Raw genomic sequence first — 23891 nt, forward strand, 5'->3', positions numbered from 1 at the left:
ATTTTGTTAATTGTCTAGATTTAACAAAATGGAGAAAACTGTTCAGATTAAACTTATTTCATAGAGATCCATTGTTAAACATTTGCCAACCTACCACAGCCTTTGTCTCATATGGGCTGGGTTAGTTCTTTTCCTTAAAAAGGTGTTGGAACCATCCTTAAGAATGAATTTTCTTGGCAGATTTCAGAAAAACTTGCAAAGCCTTACATGAAATGATGCTCACAGAACATTGTACACAGTAATAGCAATGTTGTGCAATGATTAACTATGAATAACTTAGCTCTTCTCAGTAATACAATGATATAAGACAATTCCAAAAGATTTGAAGAGGTTACTCACTAAGAGGGTTAGGGTTGCTCTGGAGACCCCAAAATACCAATATGCTGGGTCCTGCCGAATGATTTTGACTCAAGTCTTCTCAGCCAAAGAAAAGTAAAGTTTATTAAAAGTTCGCTTGCATCAGACATAGAGTAAGTCTGTGCTAGAAAAATTCTACAGCACTCTCAACTCTTCCATGGTGCTCTCACAAACATGAAGACGGGATGGGGTCTTATATACAGAAGGTTGTGGGAAGAAACTAGGGATGGTCTAGGGGAGGAGTTTGGGGAGGGTCTTCAGGAGGAGTTAATGAGGTCAGTGAGTGATTAAGGGTGGGAGGCCACCTGGAAACTACAGACAATGGTGGGCTAGGCCAGTTCAAGGGTGGGTCGATATTTTGATAGGCTCAAGGGTGGGAAGTAGATGAACAATGGAGGGCTAGGCTGGTAGCTAGGCTAGAGTTAGTAGTTAGCAGTTAGTAACTAGGCTAGAGGTCTGGGTCCAGCCACAATGTAAGGCATATTCCCTCATGCAAATGCTTCATCTAATGGGATGATTTAATCAAGAGTCCAAGGGAGGTTCCCAGAGCCTTACCTCAAGGACTCAAGGAGAGCTAAGGGGACTCCCAGAGCCCATACCTCATCAGATTCATGATGAAAAATGCTATCCACATCCAGAGAAAGAAGTGAGAGTCCAAATGCAGACTGAAGCATATTTTTTTCACTTTCGTTTTCTTTTTTCATAGTTTTTTTCCCTTTTGGTCTGTTTCTTCTTTCTCAACATGACTAATATGGAAATAGGTTTTACATGATTGCACACATATACCCTATTTAAAATTCTTGCCTTTTTAGAGAGAAAGGAAGAGAGGGAAAGAAGTTGAAAATTTGGAAGTAAAATTTTTTTAAGTGAATGTTAAAAATTATCTTTACATGTGTGATAGTAATGGCATTTAAAGATTCCCCTGTATTGGCTTGGTTTTCAAATTGATTGTGTTAAAACCCAGAGCTTGTTAATCCCACCTGTGGGATGGACTTGTTGATGTGAAAAGAAAGTCCTGAACTGGGAGGAGCTGGTGACGTAGATTTGGAGAGACAAGAGAGAGGCGGAAGACCTTTTTTGGAAGCAGCACCTCGTGGAGAGAGAGAGGCTAAGAATTGCTGGTGGCCGCTTTGAATTGCCCTGGACTTTTGAGACCTGCCCCCTGAGCTGCCAAGGACTGAGGAGACATGGCTGTTTTGCTGGCACTTTGTCTGTCTGTTTTGATGTTGTTTTGCCAGATTTGTCCACTGGTGAAAGACAGTCCTGTTGTTGAAGAAGTCCTGGAACCTGGCTTTTGGCTAAGAAGCCCTGAGACTGTCCTGCAGACAGAAAGTGAATACTGTCCACTGGTGAAGGACAGTGCTGTTGTTGCAGGGGTCTGGAGACTGTCCTGCAGACAGAGTGAATACTGTCCACTGGTGAAAGACAGTGCTGTTGTTGCAGGGGTCTGGGCACCTTTCTGTTGGTTCAGAAGCCCTGAAGAAGGATTTTCTTGTTGTATGTTTACAGAAATCCTGGGAGAGGGTTTTGCTAATGTTTTCAGGGGTTCTAGGACTGTTCTACAGACAGAGGATGAATTAGTGAAGAGACTGGCAATGTATCTTGTGGCCTTGCTAAGCCTTGTCTCCCAAGGAACTAAGATTGCTGAGAACTTGCCTCGACTCAAGATGAAGAAAAGACCTCCATTTGGGTATTAAGTGCTGAGCTTAAACTTGATGTAACTCTGGGGTAGATTCAATTGTGATCCAGGGGTAGGGAACTTTTGACCTTTTTGTGTTCTATGGTTGAGCAAGTGAATGTATTTTACTTATGTTTGGAAACTAATCTCCATTTGAGAAGAGGGGCTTTGTGGTGGACTTAATGAAGGTACAGCCTAGGGGTGGAGAGGTATTTAGAACCGGGACTTTGTAATTGATTGAATGATTGGAAGATCCTGGGGTGGGGTAGTCCTTGGAGATTATTTAATCACATTTAGTAAATGCTGTATTTGGAATGATGTCATGTTTTGATCTTCTCTGTTCTTGGCTGGTCACTGAATAAAATGGAGAGCACCTATGCTGGTATTTTGAACCTGGGAAGTTGCCTTCCCTTGGCATTACATTACAACATGTAATTGGGAAAAAATACTATTAAAAAAAGAATTAATTTGTTCAGGGTACTAAAGGTTCTGAACAAAAAGCCATGAGGAACTCCAGCCTGTCTCTGATAGCCCACTCAGGAGCGTGGAAAATTCAGCTGAAACAATGTCCTTTTTCTACTGTGCGTGAGTAAATTTCCTCTGGTTAAATGTTGAATGGCCTACAGATATTTCATTTCGTTCCAATATCTAAACTGCCAGGGAACTGTCCAGATGCCGAACCAGCTGACAATAATTTTCTAGGTAGAATATCATGTTATCTGCAAAAAGTGATCAATGTGTTTCTTTACTGCCTGTGTTTCTTTGTTAAATTTATTTTTCCTTTTCTTTTTTTTTTGAGGGGGAATGCAGGGCAATTGGTGTTAAGTGACTTGTCCAAGGTCATACAACTAGTGTGTCAAGTGTCTGAGGCAGGATTTGAACTCAGATTCTTCTGATTCCAGGGCCTGTGCTCTATTCACTGTGCCATCTAACTGCCCCTAAATGTATTTTTTTAGTGGAATTACTATAGTTAAAATTTTTAGAACTATATACAATAATAGCAGTGATAATAAATTTATATCTTTGCTCTACCTCTGATTTTAATGGAAAGACCTCTCACTGTTTTCCATTATGGATAATGTTTCACCAGCTAAAGCTGCTTACTTGCTCTCTGCCAAAATCAGCCTTCTGTCATCTTCCATGTCAGTGGCCTTGCAGTCTTTCTGGCCTGTAGTGCACTACTTTCCCAGAAATACTTAGTTTCCTTCAATGCTCTGCTCATTTTCCACCTTTTTGTAGAAGGTATTCCTGGTCTCCCCTCTACCCAGTTGGTGTTCTCTTCTTCCTCAAATTATTTTATAAAAAGTATCTTTTGATTGATGGGGTACAGGCTATGGGCAACCCCTTGAACTCTGATTGAATCTTCCCACTTGATGAGGCATTTGCCTAAGGTGATAAGCCTTTCATTATATCTAGGCCCAAATCTCTGTTACTCTGTTAACCTAACCTAGCCCTCCATTGTCCAGCTACTTCCCACCCTTGGTCCAGTCAAAACATCTATACCCAAATCTGTTACACTTAAACTAGCCTAGCCCTCCCTTGTGGTCATCTTGTAGCCTTCAGGTATTTCCCATCTTTAATCCCATTACTGGAGTCTGACCTCAGTTCCATCAAAGATCCTCCTTAGACTCCTCCTTAAGACCCTCCCCAAACTCCTCCCCTAGACCACCCTTAAATCCTTCCACAGTCTTTCTGTATATAAGATCCATTTTGCCTCCATGAAGGGCTGAGAATTCAATCTAGTACAGACTCTCTTTGTATCAGATTATTCTGGCCTGTGGGTCCAATACAAGCATCACAGATACTTAGGCTCCTTAAGAATCTACCCATATGGCGAATATTCTTTTTTTTTTTTTAAGCAATTGGGGTTAAGTAACTTGCCCAAGGTTACACGGCCAGTTATTTTTCGTGGGTGTTAAGTATCTGAGGCCAGAAGATTGATTTAAGGTCCTCCCGACTCTGGGGCAGTGCTCTTACTCACTGTGCCATCTAGACGCCCCCATTATGGCAAACCTTTAATAAACTTTGCTTTACTTTGAGAGAAGACTTGAGTCGAATTCATTCGGCAGGACCTGGCATGGTGGTATTTTGGGGTCTTGAGCACTCCTAATCCTAAACCTCAACAGTTGTGTCACATTTTCCAGTAGAGTATAAGCTCTTTGAAGTCTGGGCCTATGGAGGTTTTTTGTTTTTGTATCATAAAGACCTAACAGTGCCTTGTACATTGTAAACATGTGAGAAACTTTATTGAATTGAACTAAAATTAATTGAAGATAGGGGTCTATGCCTCCACTCTATTTCTTAGTCCTTCCATTCATCAGCTTTTCCCTCTGAAAGGAGACACATTCATATCTTCAAACATGGAAAAAACTCTCAAGCCAAGAAGGCAATGAACCAGCCACTTCTAGGTGTATTTATTCAAAGTTTCTAATGTTTTTGGGGACTAGAGTTTTTTGTTTTGCTTTTAAAATTTTATTTATTTTTTTTTTGGAGGCAATTGGGTTTAGCTCACTTGCCTGGGGTCAAACAGCTAGTAAGTGTCTGAGGCTAGATTTGAATTCAGATCCTCCTTACTTCAGAGCCAGCACTATCAGCCAGCACCACATAGCTGCCCCTGGGACTGGAGCTTTGGGATATCTGGTTTGACATCAAGATCTTTTGGTAATGATAAATGGTGATGCTTCATGATAGTTCACCTTGAAATTCCATGCCCAAAACTGTCTTGACAAGCTCTTTATTGTCATATGTTCATCTGTACCTAGGGAAGAGAAGAGAAAAAGTTATTTGTCCAATTTTACAAAAGGTAAAACTGAATCACAAAGTGAGCAGATAGCTGATACTTGATGACATGATGAATCAGAGCAAGAGACTGTCTTAGAACTCAGAAATCCTAACTCTCTACTTGATCTACAAGTATACCCCACTTTCTGTTTTCTGACAGGACCCTGGAAAAATTCACAAGACTTTGAAATGTTTACAGGTGCTGCATTCTTTCCCCTTTGCTACTTGCATCTTTATTCTTTCAATGTCTTTGATAGATTCTCTTTGTAGCTTCCATTTGACCTATCTTGCACAGAGATACAGAGATGTCTGGTTTATTTATAACCCCAGTAGAAAGTAAGGTCTTTGGAACAAGAATCCCAAGCAAGGTGTCCCAGTATAATGCAAATTAGGCTAATTTTCCCCAAAAGGTATGGAAGACCATCTTTAAGACTTAATTGACTCAGGGAAAGAAAGGCTTCTGCAGTCAATATCAATTCCTGATCATCTGAGTACAAAACAGGAAAAGGAACTCCTTACCCAAGGGTTCTCTGCCCAAAGGAATGTAACTTTTGATCCCTGAAATCTTTTTTTTTTTTTTTTAAGAACAGTCTCCTTAAAGCAAAAGCACTTTGGCTTTCATTGATTGGCCAACAATAGGTCCCAGACCAAGCCCCACTTGGTCATTGTTTGGGCCTTGATTGATTCAGGGGTGAATGTAAATAGTAATTGTTTCTATTAGGCCAGAAACGCTAAGGGTCTTTCCCTCCCAGACTGATTTATTTTTCACTAGGTAAAGAGGCTATTCTCTGCCTCTTTTCTTACTTAACCTTCTTCACTGAATGGGTGTTGCCTCAGTCAAATTGAGATCTGTTAAAGACTTTAGCTTAAAAAAGCCAAGGTCTCCCACTTCATCTAAGACCATCTTCAGGTGTCCTGCCCTGTCACCACTGGACCCAGATGCCTCTGGAGAAGAAAGTGAAGCTGGTGACTTTCCATAGCCCTCCTGTATTTAAATGCATAGCATCACCTTCCTGATGCCAAGGACCTCTTTGAGAACAAAGGACAAATAACAACAACCTTTGGAAACTCGGAGGTAGGAGAAATTAACTTGGCTGAATCAACTTGGAGATTTCTCATGAACATATCTTTGCTGAATAACCTTCTCCTGTACTAGCTAAAACAATCTCCTTTTTTTAAACTGTTGAATTACCTATGGGTATCTGTCAGTCAATCAATAAGCAATTATTAAAATTAAGCACCTACTATGAACCAAGCACCATACTTGGGGATTCAAAGAAAAATAAAAGTCAGTTCCTGTCCTCAAGAAGTTGACAATCTGTCTCATTTTTATTCCAATATTAGGTATAAACTAACTGGGGAATTGGCCCAAGTCAACTCAACCCAAAGTAGTAGTGGTATACATCAATGGAAAGAATATTCATATCAATAAAGATAGATTAATTTCTGTATTTGTGAGGACTAGATGAACTCCAAAGTTTCTTCTAGCTCTCAGTCTATATATTCTGAGGATTCTATAACCATCTTCATTACATTCTATGAATTCTATCCTATGAAGTTCATAGGATTTAGGCTGGAAGAGAACTTCAAGGTGATCTGGTCTAAGTCTCTCATTTTTCAGATGAAGAAAATGAGATCTGAAGAAATGAAGAAACTTAGCAAAAGTCACAGGGAGGAAAAAATGTTGAATGGATCCTATAGAAACCCCAGCAGGACTTGGAGGACAGAGGCCTGGGAGTGATCCACAAGGGTATTTCCTCCACTTCAAACAGTACTTCCACATTTCAAAAGGTGTGTGATGTAATCATTGTGTGTAGGCATTGAATCACGTAGCTTAAAACCTTACCACAAAAATCCCCCTTGAAAATGTCATTGTAGTTTGATGTTGGGTTCTTCAAACCTACCTAAGCAGAGCTCAAGCTGTAACAAGTGTCACACCAAGCAGGGAGCACTTCTAGCTCGGCTGGTGACAAAACAAACCATATGTCTCCTGTCTGAGGACCATCATAGCTAAATTCAGGAGCAGCTCCTCATAAGAAGGTTGGCCACAGAAGCATGGGGGTGGGGATGGGGAAGGGGCAGGTCAGAGCACAACAACTCATGAAATAAGAGAGTAAATAAGCAAGGAAAGTTGCCTGTTCAATCTTTTCAGCTGGTAGACCCTGCAAATGACAATGGCTTCATCTGAGTTTTGAGGCATTCTAGAGGCTGGAGAGTTAAGCTTACAGGAGTCAATACTTAGAGAGGAGCAACTTCTATTTGAGAAATACTTGTTAAATTTTCAGTGTGAACATTTACATGTTGGAAATCAGCAAATACTGTAACTCAGGGTTTGATTTGTTGTTTGTTGATTATCTAGACTTAAGAAAGTGATACACAGTAGTCAATGACCATAGTAATCTACTGTTTGATAAACCCAAAGACTTTAGTTTCTGGGATAAGAACTCACTATTTGACAAAAACTGCTGGGAAAACTGGAAAATAGTATGACAGAAACTAGGCATAGATCAACATCTTACACTATATACCAAGATAAGGATATAATGACAAAACAGGAAAATGATAAACATTAGAGAAGATATAGAAAAATTGGAACACTAATGCATTGTTAGTGGAGTTGTGAACTGATGTAACCATTCTGAAAAGCAGTTTAGAACTATGCCCAAAGGGCTATAAAACTGTGCATACCCTTTCACCCAGCAATACCACTTCTAGGTCTGTATCCCAAAGAGATCATAAAAATGGGAAAAGGACCCACATGTACAAAAATATTTATAGCAGCTCTTTTTGTGGTAGCCAATAATTGGAAACTGAAGGGATGTTTATCAATTGGGGAATGGCTGAACAAGTTGTAGCATATGAATGTAATGGAATACTATTGTGCTATAAGAAATGATGAGCAGATGGACTTCAGAAAAACCTTAAGAGGGGTGGCCAGGTGGCACAGTGAGTAAAAGTGCTGGCCCCAGAGTTCGGAGACCTGGGTTTGGTTCCCGCCTCAGGTACTTAACACTCACACAAAATAACTGGCTGTGTAACCTTGAGCAAGTTACTTAATCCCCCCGACTGCTTAAAAAAAACACCTTGAAAGACTTATATGAACTGATACTGAGTGAAGTGAGCAGAACCAGGAGAACATTGTGCACAGTAATAGCACATAGTGTGATGACCAACTTTGATAGACTTGGCTCTTCTAGGCAATGCAAGGATCTGAGACAATCCCAAAAGATTCATGATGGAAAATGCTATCCATATCCAGAGAAAGAATTATGGAGTCTGAATGCAGACCAAAGCTTACTATTTTCTCTCTTTCTCTTTTTTTGTTTCTTCTTTCTCAACTTTGGTTCTAATTCTTCTTTACAACATGACTAATGTGGAAATATATTTAATATGATTGTATATGTATAGCCTATATCAGATTGCATGCTTCTTGGGGAGGAGGAAGGAAAGGTAGACAGAGAAAATTTAGAACTCAAAATCTTATAGAAGTGAATGTTGAAAACTAAAAGTAAAAAAAAAGAAAGTGATGGAAGAAATGTTAATAATGAAGATTAAATGTGGGATAGTGGATGGAGCATCAGTCCTAGAGTCAAGAGGATGAGTTCAAATTCAGCCTTTGATATTTCCTAGCTGTGTGACCCTGAGCAAGTCTTTTAACCCCAAAATTGCTTCCAAAAAAGAATGAAGATTAAATATAAAAGTGTGTTGTGTGTATTTTTTCCCCTTCAGAGCTAATTGTTAAACATTTGCCAACACACACCTTCAAGAAAAGTGGAATCAGAGTTATTTTTTACTTTCCCCTCTTCCCTCACCACTCAAATTCAATCAATTTCAAAGTCTAAGTGATTCTGCCTCCATGACATCTCTCTCACATATCCTTTTCTCTCCACTCACATGACAATTACCCTATTTTACACTGTCATCACCCCTTACCTGGCCTATTTCAATAGCCTCCTAAATGATCTCTCTGCCTCCAGGCTTCCCCCACTCTAAGCAAAACTATTCCCAGCTGCCAAGTTGATATTTCCTCTTTTTTTTTTTGGAGGGGGGAGGGCAGAGCAATTGGACTTGACCAAGGTCACACAGCTAGTAAATGTTAAGTGTCTGAGGCTGGATTTGAACTCAGGTCCTCCTGACTCCAGGGCTGACACTTTATTCACTATGCCACCTAGCTGCCCCCAAGTTGATATTTCTAAACTACAGATCTGAATGAGTCAATTCCCTGCTCAAAAAGTGTCAGTGACTCCCCTCTGTCCTCTAGGATAAAAGGAAAACTTCTCTGGTATTTAAAGTCCTTCACAATCCATCAGATTGTCTTTCTGTCAGACTGTACATGGTACACATGATGCATTACCTTATTTCAGGATCACAACATTCTAGTCAAACTTGCCTGACCCCCTGATCCTCATGCATGGTTCTTCTCTCTTACCTGTGTGCCTTTACAAATGCTGTCTCTCATTGCCAGAAAAGACTCCCTCCCCACTTCTGTAGAAGGCCTAGCTTTCTTCAAGGCTCAACTCAACTGCCACTTTCTTCCTAGATGAGGCCTTTCTTAATCTCTTCAGTTCTTAGTTCCCTTCCCCCTGGAAAATGTCTTGTATTTCTAACAGTGTAAGTATTGTTTCTCCTAATTAGAAGTAAACATCTTCAAAGCAAGGAATGTTTCATTTTTATCGTTGTATGTACCTACTGCTGAGCATGGAATAGGTGCTTCATAAATACTTGTTGAACCATAATAAATTCAAAATAAATATATGACTTTAATATTAAAGATTAGACTATTTTCAAAAAATTAGAAGAGAAGCAGATAATTATCTTCACAGTTGTAGATAAGAAATGTATTCTTAACCAAATAAGGGATGGAGGCAATGAAGATAAAATAAATGACTTTGATTACATAAAACTGAATAGCTTCTGCACAAAGAAAGTTTGTATAATTAGGGAAGGAAAATGGTTGAAGGGAGGAAAAATCTTCGTATCAAATTTTTCAGATAAGGTAAGAGTTGGACAACAGCTAACTGTGTCTCATTCTGAGACTCCATTTGGGGTTTTCTTGGCAAAAATACATAAATGGTTTGCCATTTCCTTCTTCAGCTCATTTGACAAATGAGAAAACTGAGGCAAACAGGGTTAAGTGATTTGCCCAGGGTCACTCAGCTATTAAGTTCTGAGGGCAGATTTGAACTTAACATGAGTCTTCCTGACTCTAGGCCAGACACTGTGCCACCTAGCTCTCTGTCTGTCTGTCTGTCTCTTTCTCTCACACACATATACACACATACATTCACACATACTCCCCCCACACACACACAATGGCTACAATAATTAATAATAATAACAACAACATTTATAAAATGCTCACTACACATCAGGTACTGTGCTAAAAGCTTTACAATTATTATCCCATTTGATCCTCACAAAAACTCACTGTGATAGGTGCTATTGTTATTTCTATTTTATAGATGAGGAAATTGAGGCAAACAATGTGGAAAGAACCAGAAAATAAATAAAAGTGAAAGTTGCAAAATTACAAAGAACAAATATGGCCCCAAAGAAGAGAAATGAGAAGATATCCCCACCACACTCTTTTGCAGCAGTGGGAGATCCATGGGTATGGTCCATTTTGTATAGTTTTAATCTTTTTCTATGTATTTATTGGTTTTAGTAGTCTTTTTCTCTTCTTTTTCTTTTCTTTTATTCTTTTTTTTTTTGCTTTTTGAAGGGCAATTGGGGTTAAATGACTTGCCCAAGGTCACACGGCTATTTTGTGTGTGTGTGTTAAGTGTCTGAGGCCAGATTCGAACTCAGGTCCTCCTGACTCCAGGGCCAGCGCTCTATTCACTGTTCCACCTAGCCGCCCCTTTCTTTTATTCTTTAAATAATATCATATGAACTGGCTCTCTGGGAAGGGGGAGGAAAGGATACTGGGAAAAGTTTTCATGATATAAATAAAAAGCTATTTTTAAAAAGAAAATAAATAAATGCTTGTTCAAGAGTCATTTCTCTGTGTTTGTATAAATAAATATATGTGTTCAACAGATATGAATAAACAATTCTCAAAATAATTGTAAAGTATTAAAACCCATATGAAATATTGCTCTGGATCTGTTCTAAGAGAAATGCATATTTAAACAACTCTGAGGCTTTGATTCACACCCAGAAAACTGACAAAAGGGCAAAAATGTGAATAATTGATGTCACATTTCTGTAAAAAAAAACAGGCAGTGTCATTTGAATCGTGAGTTGATTCAACCGTTCTGGAAAGTAATTGGGAATCATGCCAAAAAAAAAGTTACTCTACTATCCTTATCCTTCACCTGGTAATCTGTTCTGATGATAGGCATATGCTCCACTGAAGTCCATGACAGAAAAAAACAATCCCAGATGTAGCAAAATAATTTTTGAATTATGAAAAACCAACAAAATTGATAGATACTTAATCATATGATAAAAAAAAAAGAAAGAAGAAAACCAAATTATGAGTATCAAAAATGAAAAGGGTGAATCTACCTCTGATGAAGAGGAAATCAAAACAATAATTAGGAATTATTTTTCCCAATTGTATGCACATAAATTTGACAATCTTAGTGAAATGAATGAATATTTACAAAAATATAAGTTGCCCAGATTAACTGAAAATGAAGTAAATTACTTAACCCCATCTCAGAAAAAGAAATCAAACAAGCCATCAGTGAACTCCCTTGGAAAAAATCTCCAGGGCTAGATGGATTTACTAGTGAATTCCATCAAACACTTAAAGAACAATTGATTCTAATACTCTACAAAGTATTTGGGAAAATTAGTGAAGGAGTCCTACCAAATTCTTTTTATGACACAAATATGGTACTGATACCTAAATCAAAAAACAGAGAAAGAAAATTATAGACCAATTTCCCTCATGAATATAGATGCAAAAATTTTAAATAAAATATTAGCTAAAAGACTACAGCAACTTATCTCAAGAATAATACACTTTGATCAGGTAGGGTTTATTCCAGGAATGTAAGGATGGTTTAGTATTAAGAAAACCATCAGTATAATTGATCATATCTAAAATAAAACTAGCAGAAACCATATGACTATCTCAATAGATGCAGAAAATGCTTTTGACAAAGTACAAATCCATTCCTATTAAAAATGCTAGAAAGTATAGGAATAAATGGAGCCTTCTTTAAAATAATAGTTATCATCTATTTAAAGCCATCAGCAAGTATTATATGTAATGGGGATAAGCTAGAAGCATTTCCAATAAGATTAGGAGTGAAACAAGGGTGTCCACTATCACCCCTCTAATTCAATCTGGTACTAGAAATGTTAGCAGTAGCAATTAGAGAAGAAAAAGAAATCAAATTAGGCAAAGAAGAACCAAGCTATCAATCTTTGCAGATGATATGATGGCATACTTAGAGAATCCTAGAGAATCAAGTAAAAAACTACTTGAGACAATAAATAAATTTGGCAAAGTTGCAGGATATAAAAATAAACCCAAATAAATCCTCGGCATTCCTCTATATTTCTAATGAAATTCATCAGCAAGAGATAGAAAGAGAAATCCCATTTAAAGTTACTGTAGACATTATAAAATATTTGGGAATCTACCTGCCAAAAACAAACCCAGGACCTATAGGATCACAACTACAAAACACTATTCACACAAATAAAGTCAGATCCAAGTAACTGGAAAAATATAAATTGTTCTTGGCTGGGTTGAGCTAATATAATAAAAATGACAATTTTACCTAAAATTATATATTTAGTGCCATACCAATCAATTTACCAAAAAAACTACTTTATAGAGCTAGAAAAAATAGTAACAAAATTCATTTGGAAGAACAAATGGTCCAGAATATCAAGGGAATTAGTGAAAAGAAATGCTAGGGAAGGTGGACTAGCTATACCAGATTTTAATCTGTATTATAAAGCAGCAGTCATCAAAACTACTTGGTACTGGCTGAGGAATAGAGTCGTGGATCAATGGAATAGATTGGGCACACAAGATTCAGCAGTCAATGACTATAGTAATCTATTGTTTGATAAACCCAAAGACCCCAGTTTTGGGGATAAGAACTCACTATTTGACAAAAACTGCTGGGAAAACTGGAATATAGTATGGCAGAAACTGGGCATAGACCATTATCTAACACTGTATATTAAAATTAAGTCTAAATGGGTGCATGATCTAGGTATAAAGGTTTATACTGTAAGCAATCTTGGAAAGCAAGGAGTAGTTTACCTGTCAGATCTATGGAGAGGGAAAGACTTTATGACCCAACAAGAATTAGAGAGCATTATAAAATGCAAAATGGATAATTTTGATTACATCAAATTGAAAAGCTTCTGTACAAACAAAGCCAATGTAACCAAGATTAAGAGGGAAGTGGGAAATTGGGAAAAAATGTTTTATAACCTATGTCTCCAATAAAGGATTCATTTCTAAAATATACAGAGAATTGAGTCAAATCTATAAGAATATAAGTCATTCCCCAATTGATAAATGGTCAAAGGGTATGAACAGGCAGTTTTCAGAGAAAGAGATTAAAGATATCTATAAGCACATGAAGAAATGCTCTAAATCACTATTGATTAGAGAAATGCAAATCAAAACAACTCTGAGGTACCACATCTCACCAGTCAGATTGGTTAAGATGACAAAACAGGAAAATGACAAATGCTGGACAGGATGTGGGCAAATTGGAACACTAATGCATCGCTGGTGGCGTTGTGAACTGATCCAATCTTTCTGGAGAGCAATCTGGAATTATGCTCAAAGGGCTAAAAATAATTTCATACCCTTTGACCCAGCAATACCACTTCTAGGGTTGTATCCCAAAGAGATCAATAGAAGTGGGAGGAAGACCCATACATACAAAAATATTTATAGCAGCTCTTTTTGTGGGTGGCAAAGAATTAGAAATCAAGGGGGTGCCCATCAATTGGGGAATGGCTGAACAAGTTGTGGCATATGCATGTAATGGAATACTATTGTGCTATAAGAAACAAGGAGCAGATGGACTTCATATTTACCTGGAGAGGCTTATACGAACTGATGCTGATTGAGAAGAATAGAACCAGGAGAAATTTGTACACAATTACAGACACAACATATGTGTGACAACCAACTTAGATAGATTGGACTCTTCTCAGCAATGCAGTGTTATAAGTCAATCCCAAAAGACTCATGATGGAGAGAGATGTCTGCATTCAGAGAAAGAACTAGAAAGAACTGAGTTTGAATCCAGACTGAAGTAAACTACCAGATCCTTTTCTTTTTCTTGTCTGGTTTTGTTTCCTCTTTCCCATTTTTCATTCCATCTGACACAATTTGTCTCTATAGACTAATGTCTAATGTGAAAGTATTTGTAGATCCTATACTTGATTGTATGCCATTATGAGGGGGGGAGAAGAGGGAGGGGATGAAAATTTGAAACTCAAGGAATTGTGGAATGAATCTTGTAAACTAAAAGTAAACAAACAAATTAATAAAGACCAAAAAATATATTTTTTGAAGCACTTTTTTATGATAGCAAAAAAATGGAAGAAAATAAATATCCATTGATTGGAGGAACTGATGAATAAGCTGCTTTATTTGAATATAATAGCTTATTGCTATGCCATGAAATAAAACAAAAAAGAGAAATTCAGAAAAACATGGGACTTAAATGAACTGATACAGAGTGAAGAAAGTAGAGTGAGGAAAACGACATATGCAATGACTACAGCAATAAACGGAAAGAAAAAAACAAAATTGAATGTAGTTATGACTAATCTTGACTGTAGAGAAAAATTGAAAAAGACCTGAATTTAAATCTAGTCTCAGACACTTACTAGCTATGTGAACCTGGGCAAGTCACTTCACTGATGTTTGCCTCACTTTCCCCATCCGTAAAATGAGGATAATAATAGCATTTAGCTCCCAGTGTTGTGATGAGTATCAAATGAGATAACAACTATAAAGTGCTTAGCTCAGTGTCTAACACATAGTAAGCACTATATAAAGTCAGCTATTATCATCATCATCATTGTAGGGGAGGGGTTGTGAAATACTGCATATACTGTCACATCTAAGCAGTGTATTGGTAGATTTTACTTAATATGGTATAAAAGCAAAAGGCATTAATTTTTTTTTGGAGGGGGAAGACAAGGCAATTAGGGTTAAATGACTTGCCCAAGGTCACACAGCTAGTAAGTGTTAAGTTTCTGGGGCCAAATTTGAACTCAGGTCCTCCTGACTCCAGGAGTGGTGGTCTATTTACTGTGCCACCTCAAAAGGCATTTATTTTCAATGTGAGCATTTATGTCTTGGAAATCAGCAAATGGTACAAATCAAGGCTTGATTTATTGTTCTGTTGATTGTCTAGGCTTAAGAGAGGGATGGAGAAAATATTTACAGTATTTTAGAGTTGGAAGGGACTACAGTGACTATCTAATTCCTATCTAATATCCAAACTAACAAAAATCCCCACTATAACATACTACACAAGTTTTTTTACAGGAAGAGACAGGAAAGAAGGAAGGAAGGAAACAAGGAAGGCAGGAGGGAAGGAGAGAGGGAGAGAGAGAAAGGAAGGAGGGGGAAGGAAAGAGAGAAGGAAGGCAGAAGAGAAGGAAGGAAGGAAGGAAAAAAGGAAGGAAAGAAGGAAGGAAAAAAGGAAGGAAAGAAGGAAGGGAAGAAGAAAGGTACCTAGGAACCTCCAAGGAATTGGTAACACTTTGGCAATGACCACAGCCTAAACTCTTAAACGCACAAACATGTAACCATACATACTTAACCCTCTGACTTCCTAGCTGGTGCCATCATGGCTGTTAACACCTTTGCCTTTTTTCTCTACCCTTTGCTCTGGGATAGACACTGCCTCTCCTAACTCCTACTTTCCTTACCTTGTCCTTCCCTGGCTCATAGTCCTCACCTTTGTCTTGTTCTGCTACAAGATTGTAAATGTGGCAGCCACAATGGAAGTCAGACTTATAGCCAGTACAAAAGTTGGTGCCAAGGGCAGCTCCCCTGTGAGACATAGCAAGACCAACAATGTTAAAAAAAAAAAAAAAAAAAAAAACTTTCTTTCAGATTTCTTTCAGGTTTAGGGTCCTTTCCCCCTCCCCAACCAGAAGAAGTCATAGAATCTCAAGAGTGGGAAAGGATTTTGGAAGAAATGTTGAGAAGTGGGGAAGAGGAGCCTGTCTTTTTGCTGTTGGGTGGGAGCATGCTGACCCTGGCTGGGGGCTTTCTCCATTGCCATCAGTTCTTTCCCAGGCCAAAGAGCAGATGTTGAGGGGATTTTCATAGTTTAGGTACAAGGTCATCCTCTAAGTCCTCTCCCAATGGCATGTAGGTGACTGCATTCTTAAAGGCTATACCTGAAGAATAAAATCTCTGGTAGATCCTATTAATGTAGAAAATTTTTGTATATGGGCCCAGTTACATCATCTGTTGTAAATTTAAAGCTAAATTTGGCTACCAGGTAATTAGTTTAGTCATAGCAGTCTGTAAAAACTAACTAAGATACATAAAGCCTATGAGCAGAGGTGGTCATACTGGATTCAAAAGGCTGATTGCTAAATTTTCAATGTGAGCATTTATGTCTTAGAAATCAGAAAATGATACAAATCAAGTCTTGATTTATTGTTCTGTCGATTGTCTAGGCTTAAGAGAGAATAAGGCAGATTCAACTTTAAAGTGTATCATGGTTACATTGTTGTTGTTTTCTGGAGAGCTGGTTATTAAGTATTTACTAGAACAGCCCTGGCAAGTATCCACACAAGTTCAATTACAGATCCTTAAGGCCTGTGAAAAGCTCAGATCCTAACCATCACTGAACTCAAGGACACATGGGTACCGTCAGCGGCAGCCTCATTGGGATTTCATTCTTCCTGGGCTTCCCTCCCTTCCTTCCTCGTTTGTCTAAATAAAGGATCTCTTACCTGGGGGCACCAGTGTGAGGGCACTGCACTTTGTACTGCCAATATTTTTGGCCTAACATGCATACCAGGCTGATATTTTGTTCACTGGGAAGGAAAAGCTGGCTGGTCTTCCAGGGTGGGGTTTCTCCTCCATTAAGATGTGCCCATCTTTCCTGAATAGCGTGTAAATGATGGGTGGGCTGCCCTCAGATGCCAGGCATGACACCACCACCATTTGACTTGATCCTGTATCCACCAGGGTGAAGTTGGTCTGAGGCTGGGATACTGGTACTGTGGAAAGAAGGCAGGGATGGAAGGAGAAAATGGTCAAGTAGGTGTAGTGTTCTTAGGGGTCTAGAATTCTAACTTAATTGAAGAGGAGGGAACCATGTCTCTTTTTGTACAGCCCCACTAACATCTTCTCTTCTCCTTTTTTCACTCATCAAGCCATCAATGCGTTCATTTCTCAGGAGCATTTACTGGAGGTCCCAAACTGATCATAGCCTTGCAACTGGGGCTCCTCTCAAGGCATGATCAGAGGACACTGGCTAGTGTACAAGAGGAATATGTGGTCAGAAATGGGGAGTACATAGCTAATTATTGCCAGAGGCAAGGGAAGGGGCCTCTGGCCTGCTAATGCCCTCTAACAATTCAACTCTTACTCCCACCTCTTCCATGAAGCCTTCTCTGACTAGCCTAGAGCGACTTCTCATCTCTCTCTTCCTAAGCAGTTTAGGTCAAGGACCTAAATCATTTAACTTCTGGTTGCCTCATTTTCTTCAACAGTAGAATGGGCAAAATTATAGTACCTATGTCCTGGGGTTGTTGTGAGGGTCAAAAGAGGTAATATTTATAAAGTACTTAGCAGAGTGATTGGCGCATAATAGACACAAGTATTTATTTCCTTCTTTCCTGTCTTCTGTATACAACACATATAATTTTTTGGAGGGGGGAGGGTAGAGCAATTGGGGTTAAGTGACTTGCCCAAGGTCACACTGCTAGTTTTTCTGTTAAGTGTCTGAGGTAGGATTTGGACTCAGGTCCTCCTGACTCCAGGGCCAGTGCTCTATTGACTGCGCCACCTAGCTTCCTCAACACTTATATTCTTGACCACACAATAAACCATTATCATATCATTATATTCTGTCTTGTGTTGTTCAATATTAGTTCACATGGATAAACTTTATCTCCCCAACTAACTCTTAACTCTTAGCAGTCAGGAAACATCTTATTAGAATGCTTTTTATTCATCTTTGTATTCCTCAGCACCTAGCACAGAACACTGCACATTTTTCATTTTATTTTATTTTTCGCACAAACCCTGTGATTTTTTCCAGTATGAAAACTCCCTCCATAAAGGAGGTTGCACATCTGCAACTCTTGTGTAATTTATCATCTTAGAGAACTGCTTTGGACACTGAGGCAGGACATAAACCCAGATCCTTCTGACTCCAAGTCTGGCTTTTACCCAAAATGCCATGCTGCTTCTCATACACTGCTCATGATAGGAGTTTAATGAAGGTTGAATATCATTCTTTTGTGTCGCATGCAGAATCTAGCACCATCATCAGGGGATCTCATTTTTCCTGATTACAATATTAGGTGCATAGCTTACCTAGCATAGTACATGACAAGGTATTTAAAACTTACTTGTTCTCTGGGTATGAGTCCTTTCCTATGAAATACTTGAACATGTTCATCTTATTCTCTATGACCCCCTGATCCTTGATTAATCAATAATCATTTAATTTGTTGATTAACTGATTTATTAATTGATTTTCTTTCTATTCTTCCCCTCCCCCCCTTTCAGTTTACACTATTTCTCAAATTGGTTTTCATGCAGCCTACACCTAGAAAGACACTAACTCTGAGATCTTATAGTATGGTGGAAAGAGAACTTCTAGGAACTTGGACATCTAGCATTGAGTTAATGTCAGAGTCAAGATATTTTTCAATCCTCAGTTTCCTCATCTATAAAATGAAGAGGCTGAATTTTGAGATCAGCTGATCTCTGAGGTCCTTTCCCTTCCACCTACATGTGGCCCATGATTCTTAGGATATTATCAATTCTGCCTTTAGATGCCTCATATCCCTATACTCTGTTCTCTCCAAACACAATTCCATGGACCCTTACCATCACACAGCATGGTGAGACATCCTTAGCAGACCATGTTGACCTATAAACATAATTTGTACTTTTAGAGAGAGACGCTAACAAATACAGGCTGGACCTTTTAAAGCTGTCTTTGTAACCTAAGTTTTAGCAGGTCCTACTCTCATAGCCCATTCCACCTTAATCTCTAATCCCTAAAGTCCCATGCCCACCAACAACCCCACCTACCCCACAATTCCCAGAAGAGCTTCAGTATGTCACTGTAGGCTGTTTGCCCCAAAGCTGTGCTTGCATGGCAATAGTAATTGAGTAAATCTGGCCGGGTTTTGAATGTGGCAAGAATAGGAAATCTGGCTGGGTGCCCATTATCCATGATCCTCTTCGATATCATGATGCCAGATGTCTCCATGAGGATGTAGTTTATAATTGGAGGGCCCTGAATTGAGTGGCATAAAATATGAACTAGTCGGCTTTTTGGAAAGATCTTTATGATTTTGTAGATGATGGGTTTAGACAGGACTCCTGTGGAGAACAGAGGGATTGCAAATCTCTTTACCTGCATGATCTCAAGGAGAAGAAAAGAAGGGAGGAAAGGGAAATAAACAGAGAAGAAAAGAAGGGAAGCAATAGAAAGAAATAGATGGGTAGAAAATGGAGACAAAAATGAAAAGAAAGGGACAGAAAAACTAGAAAAAAAGGGTGAAGAAATTAAAAAAAAATTTTTAAAGAGTGAAGAGATGACAAAGGTATATTTCTACTCCAACCTTTTATGTTTCTCTCTCTACTCAACTCTAGTTAGCTCCTTCTCTCTCCAGTAAATAGCACCTCAGCAGACTGACTGGAGGATGCAGGACAACAAACCAAGACTTCTGGGTCATAGACTCATACAAAGAACATTAGAACTGTAAAGGACCCTGGAGATCAGGTCACACTGCTAGAGAGACAGTGTGGTCTAGTGGGAAAAGCCTTAGATTTGGGGCCAGAGTATATGGCTTTGAGTCATGGCTTGGCTATGACTTTTTTTTTAATATAAGTTAGTTTATTTATTTTTAGTTTTCAACATTCACTTTCATAACTTATAAATTTTCTCCCCTCTCTACTGGGGTCCTTCCCCAAGACAGCATGCAATTGGATATAGGTTCTACATTTACATTCCTATTAAACATATGGCTTGGCTACTTGTTACTGGTGAGACCTTGGATAAATCACTTTTTTTTTTTTTTGCTTTTTGGAGGGGGGAAGGCAGGGCAATTGGGGTTAAGTGACTTGCCCATGGTCACACAGCTAGTGTTAAGTGACTGAGGTCAGATTTGAACTCAGGTCCTCCTGACTCCAGGGCTGGTGCCACCTAGCCACCCCAATCACTTACTTCTTGAAGCCTCAGTTTCCTCACCTATAAAATAGGGGGGATTGCTGGTTCTAACTCTATGATCTTACTGCCTTATTTTAAAGATGAAGTTGAGCCCCAAAGAGAACCTTGCCCGATATTGTAACTAGGAGGTGGCAGAGTGGGTACTAGGACCTCTTGCTCCAGACTTCTAGTCCCTATCCAGACCCCACCACTGGGACATCCATCCTCTCCCTTAACTCCGCTTCTCCCTTCTCCTGTTGAAGAGATTCATCCCCTTGTTTCCCAAGAACATTTATCCTCCACGATTATGGGGGAAGCAAGAGGGGTTGAGTCTTGTCTAACAATCTTTTACCCTGGGCCCTTTATGTCTGGTTTTGCTCAACCTGGAGCATTTCTTACCATCTCATTCCCCAGTCTGGGGCCTTATCTTTCTTGAAGGACTGTGGGACTCCCTAAAAAGGGGCCCTTTGCCCTATGCCTTTTGATAAGGATCCTAGAAATGGAAGTGGCTGGGCTAATCCTGCCTTGGGCACCAAGGGCTTCTCTTCTCAGATCTCTTTCCCCAAGGCAGACCAGGCCACAGGCAACTTCTTTGGGTTCAAATTATTGTTGCTTCTTTCCCTTAAAAAAAAAAAATCTGACATGCCTTGCAAATCCTGTGGAAACTTATTTTCCCCAGAAGAGTCTCATGTTTTTCTGGACACAGCTGGATTTATTTCCTCTGGGAAGCCAGTATGAACCTATCTACTTACCCAGGAAGTGGGAATGGGGCATAGGGGAAAAGTAGGTTCCAGAGAGACAAGTCCTTATTACCCGACTTCATCCCACTCTCTTCCAGAGCTGGTCTCATCTTCTAGGAGGTGTGGTATCTTTGGCTACCCCTGTAGCCTATAGCTGGCCCGTACATGGAGAAGACTCCTCCATGCTCCCTCAATACTCTGATGAAACGTTTCCCCGTTTTCCCAAGCTGTCTATTCTCTAGTGCTTTCTGTCTGTAATTCTGGCTGGGGCCAAAGGGACTTCTAATTCCAGCCATCTCAGAGTATCTAGATTGTCCCTGGGTTTGAGGGGTAGACTCCAAGTTATAGGATCAGATCATAGAATCCTAATTTTAGAACTGGAGGGGACCTAAGAGAGCATCCAGTCACTCCCTTGTTTTAAAGATGAAGGAACTGAAATTTAAAGGTGAAGTGATTTTCCCAAGACCATACAAATAATGAGTGGCAGAAATGGGGTCCAGCTGTGTCCTGCTACTGTCTTCTTGCCATCAGACTTGGATTCTCCTTATCCCTTGACTGTTTTTGTACTTACCTTCTTCTCTTTGCACTCCAGAGGAGCTGCTGATGGCTGTAAAAGAGATGAGTTTGGTAAGAAGAGGTCTCAACATAAAACTGAGGGGCAAGAGGGCCTGGAAGGCTAAAGAGGGGCAAGCAGAGAAAAGCTTCTAATCTTTAGGAAGCTAAGGTAGCAAAACATAGGACGCTGGGCATTGGGGGGAGTCTTATGTCTCATTCTTCTTTATGACTCCAGTTCGTTCCCCAGTGTACCTCCAGACCGTCCTCTGCACACCTACTCCCTTCTTCTGGGTATCCCTAGGACAACTCCTCTCACCACTCTGTCCCCACTGATATAGGGCTAGCTCACCAAGTATGGCCATGCAGAGCAGAAGAAGCTCCATAGCTTAAGCCTCAGGTCCCTTTGCTTTATGGCCACCCCAGTCTTCACTTCTCTACTTCTTCACTAACTTGACTGTGGCCCTGGGGGCCAACAGGCTTCTTACCACACCCCAGAGAGGCCCTGCCCTCCTCTTCCCAGCCCATCAGGGATTGCCTGCAGAATGCAGATAACTAAGAAAGCCAGGTAATGCCCAGAGGGCTTCTGTCTACTGGGATCGAATAGAAATGAAGTCAGACAACAGTTATAAATGACTTCCCACCTGTCACCCTCACTCAAATATCCCCTTCTCTACATCTCCCTGGAGAGCTGCCAAATCTGAGGACCAGCTCCCTTTCATGCACAAATTGTTCTCATCTCTGATGCCTAAATATGTCCCCATACTTTCCCACTTTTGTGCCTTTGTACATGTTATTTCCGCTACCTGGAAAATCCTTCTACCATATCTCTTCTTGTCTATAGTTCCTATCCATACTTCAATACAATCTCAAATGTTGCCTTATCCCATGAAGTTTTTCTTTATCTCTGAGACCCATCTTTACTCTGTTTACCTCCTCCCAAAAGAAAGTGATCTCTCCCTCCTTTGTGTCCAGCAGACTTGCTTTTGTCTTTTACTACGCATCCAGACCTTGCCTTTTAATACAGTCCTTGTGTTTTATCCCCACTACTGTACTGTAAGCTTCTTTGAGGGCAGAGACATGCTTTTCTGAAAAGCATTTTACCCCTCCCACCATCAATATTCAGCATAGTGCCTTATACACAGTAAATGTTCTGCAGATATTTAAGGAATGAATGAAATGGGAAGCATAGCAGCTTTCTTGTCCCACTGTCTTCCAGTGCCTCCCATAGAGCTGGGCATATAGTAATAATGATAATGTAGAATCTAGTGATGCCCTTTCATACACAGTGCTTTCCTAATAGATATTGTGTGGTCATATCCACTCCACTCAGAAGCATAGCTCACAAAACACCCACTGATATATTTTTTCCCTTCTAGCCAACCAGAGGACATATTAGTTAAAATCAAAGGCATTTAATTAAATAGCACAGTAAAGAGAATTGCAATAGAATATTTCCCCCCATAAACCTGAGGCACAGTCTCACACAAATATTTACAACTTCTTTGAGGACAGTAGACACACACATGGATTAAGGTCATGCACATGGGAAATGTGGTACCAGTGTGGAGGGGGTAGCTCATGTCTTTGGCCCGTCAGGATCACTGTTCCCCATTGGGTGTGAGGTCTCCACTGGTCTGTGGGTAACTCAGTGTGTACTTTCAACTGGGCATTTCTTTACTCATGTAATGGTAGCAGCTGCTAGGTGTGGTCATCTCTTCTGGGCATCATCCCATGTTACTAGTTTCTGGAATAGTCACTTCAGGGCCATCTGCCAACCATATCATCCACAATCTGGTATGGTGGCTAAAACCTCCCTATGATAAAGAAAAACTGATGGTTCTTTAGATGTATTTTCACACCTAGCTAATAGAAACAAGGTAGAGTATTCTAGGCTTAGACTGAGTCATTTCAATCCTTAGGGATGAGGAGCACAATCCATGTCATTTAATCTAAGGAAGCAAGGAAATGAGCATTCATTTATCAAATTCTTACTATATACCAGGTACTGTGCTAAGTGCAAATATCATCTCATTTTATTTTCACAACAACCCTGAGGAGTAGATACTATTATTCCCATTTTACAACAGAGAAAGCTGAGATAGACAGTGACTTACTGAGGGTCATACAGCTAGTAAGTGTCTGAGGCAGTGTAATGGGAATGTAAATTTTAAAGATCTTCCCTGCCCCTAGGCTAAAGAGCACCTGGAGCCTGGGGTGGGAGGCTTGTTTTTCAGTAGACACTTTTTGATTGGCCAGTGGGTCCAAAAGGTTGTTACATTCTCTGAGCCTGGAGAAGGCTATATAAGCCCTGATGTGTAGCTTTGTTTTGGGGCTCACTTTGAGAAGTGTTCTGTGATTTGATATGGATTCTGGGAAGCCGTTGTCCTGAGCCCCCCGGCTTTGAAAAAACCCAGATGT

General features: G+C 39.6%; 1 protein-coding gene across 3 annotated transcripts; it reads right to left on the minus strand.

Moving 5' to 3' along the window:
- Positions 1-4434: 4434 nt before the first annotated feature.
- Positions 4435-22072, minus strand: CUNH17orf99 (chromosome unknown C17orf99 homolog). 3 transcript variants are annotated; one of them, XR_011170091.1, is made up of 7 exons: positions 21823-22066; positions 21490-21525; positions 19056-19349; positions 16801-17005; positions 15724-15818; positions 4624-4793; positions 4435-4546 (listed from the first exon to the last, which is right to left on the minus strand). XR_011170091.1 is itself a non-coding variant. In XM_069097376.1 (6 exons), the coding sequence occupies exons 1-6, from the start codon at positions 21854-21856 to the stop codon at positions 4776-4778; spliced, it is 711 nt and encodes a 236-aa protein (XP_068953477.1). In that variant the 5' UTR covers positions 21857-22072; the 3' UTR covers positions 4633-4775. The 3 variants fall into 3 exon arrangements, 1 of the variants encoding a protein (XP_068953477.1); XM_069097376.1 differs by lacking the exon at positions 4435-4546 and having other exon boundaries at positions 4633-4793; positions 15695-15818; positions 21823-22072; XR_011170092.1 differs by lacking the exon at positions 4435-4546 and having other exon boundaries at positions 4753-4793; positions 16736-17005; positions 21823-22057.
- Positions 22073-23891: the final 1819 nt, after the last annotated feature.

This window comes from Petaurus breviceps, unplaced genomic scaffold (genome assembly GCF_028583685.1).
Source record: "Petaurus breviceps papuanus isolate PSGF00001 unplaced genomic scaffold, PetGlider_PUasm1.0 358, whole genome shotgun sequence".
Classification (NCBI taxonomy): Eukaryota; Metazoa; Chordata; class Mammalia; order Diprotodontia; family Petauridae; genus Petaurus; species Petaurus breviceps.

Bases quoted from the DNA above. Each gene is read 5' to 3' on its own strand.
- CUNH17orf99 (XM_069097376.1), bottom strand. From the start codon at position 21,856: ATGGAGCTTCTTCTGCTCTGCATGGCCATACTTG. The intron at 19,350-21,489 runs GTAAGTACAAAA...TGTTCTCCACAG, and splicing joins TGGAGTGCAAAGAGAAGAAG to GAGTCCTGTCTAAACCCATC. The intron at 17,006-19,055 runs GTAGGTGGGGTT...TTCTTTCCACAG, and splicing joins GCTCTTCTGGGAATTGTGGG to TACCAGTATCCCAGCCTCAG.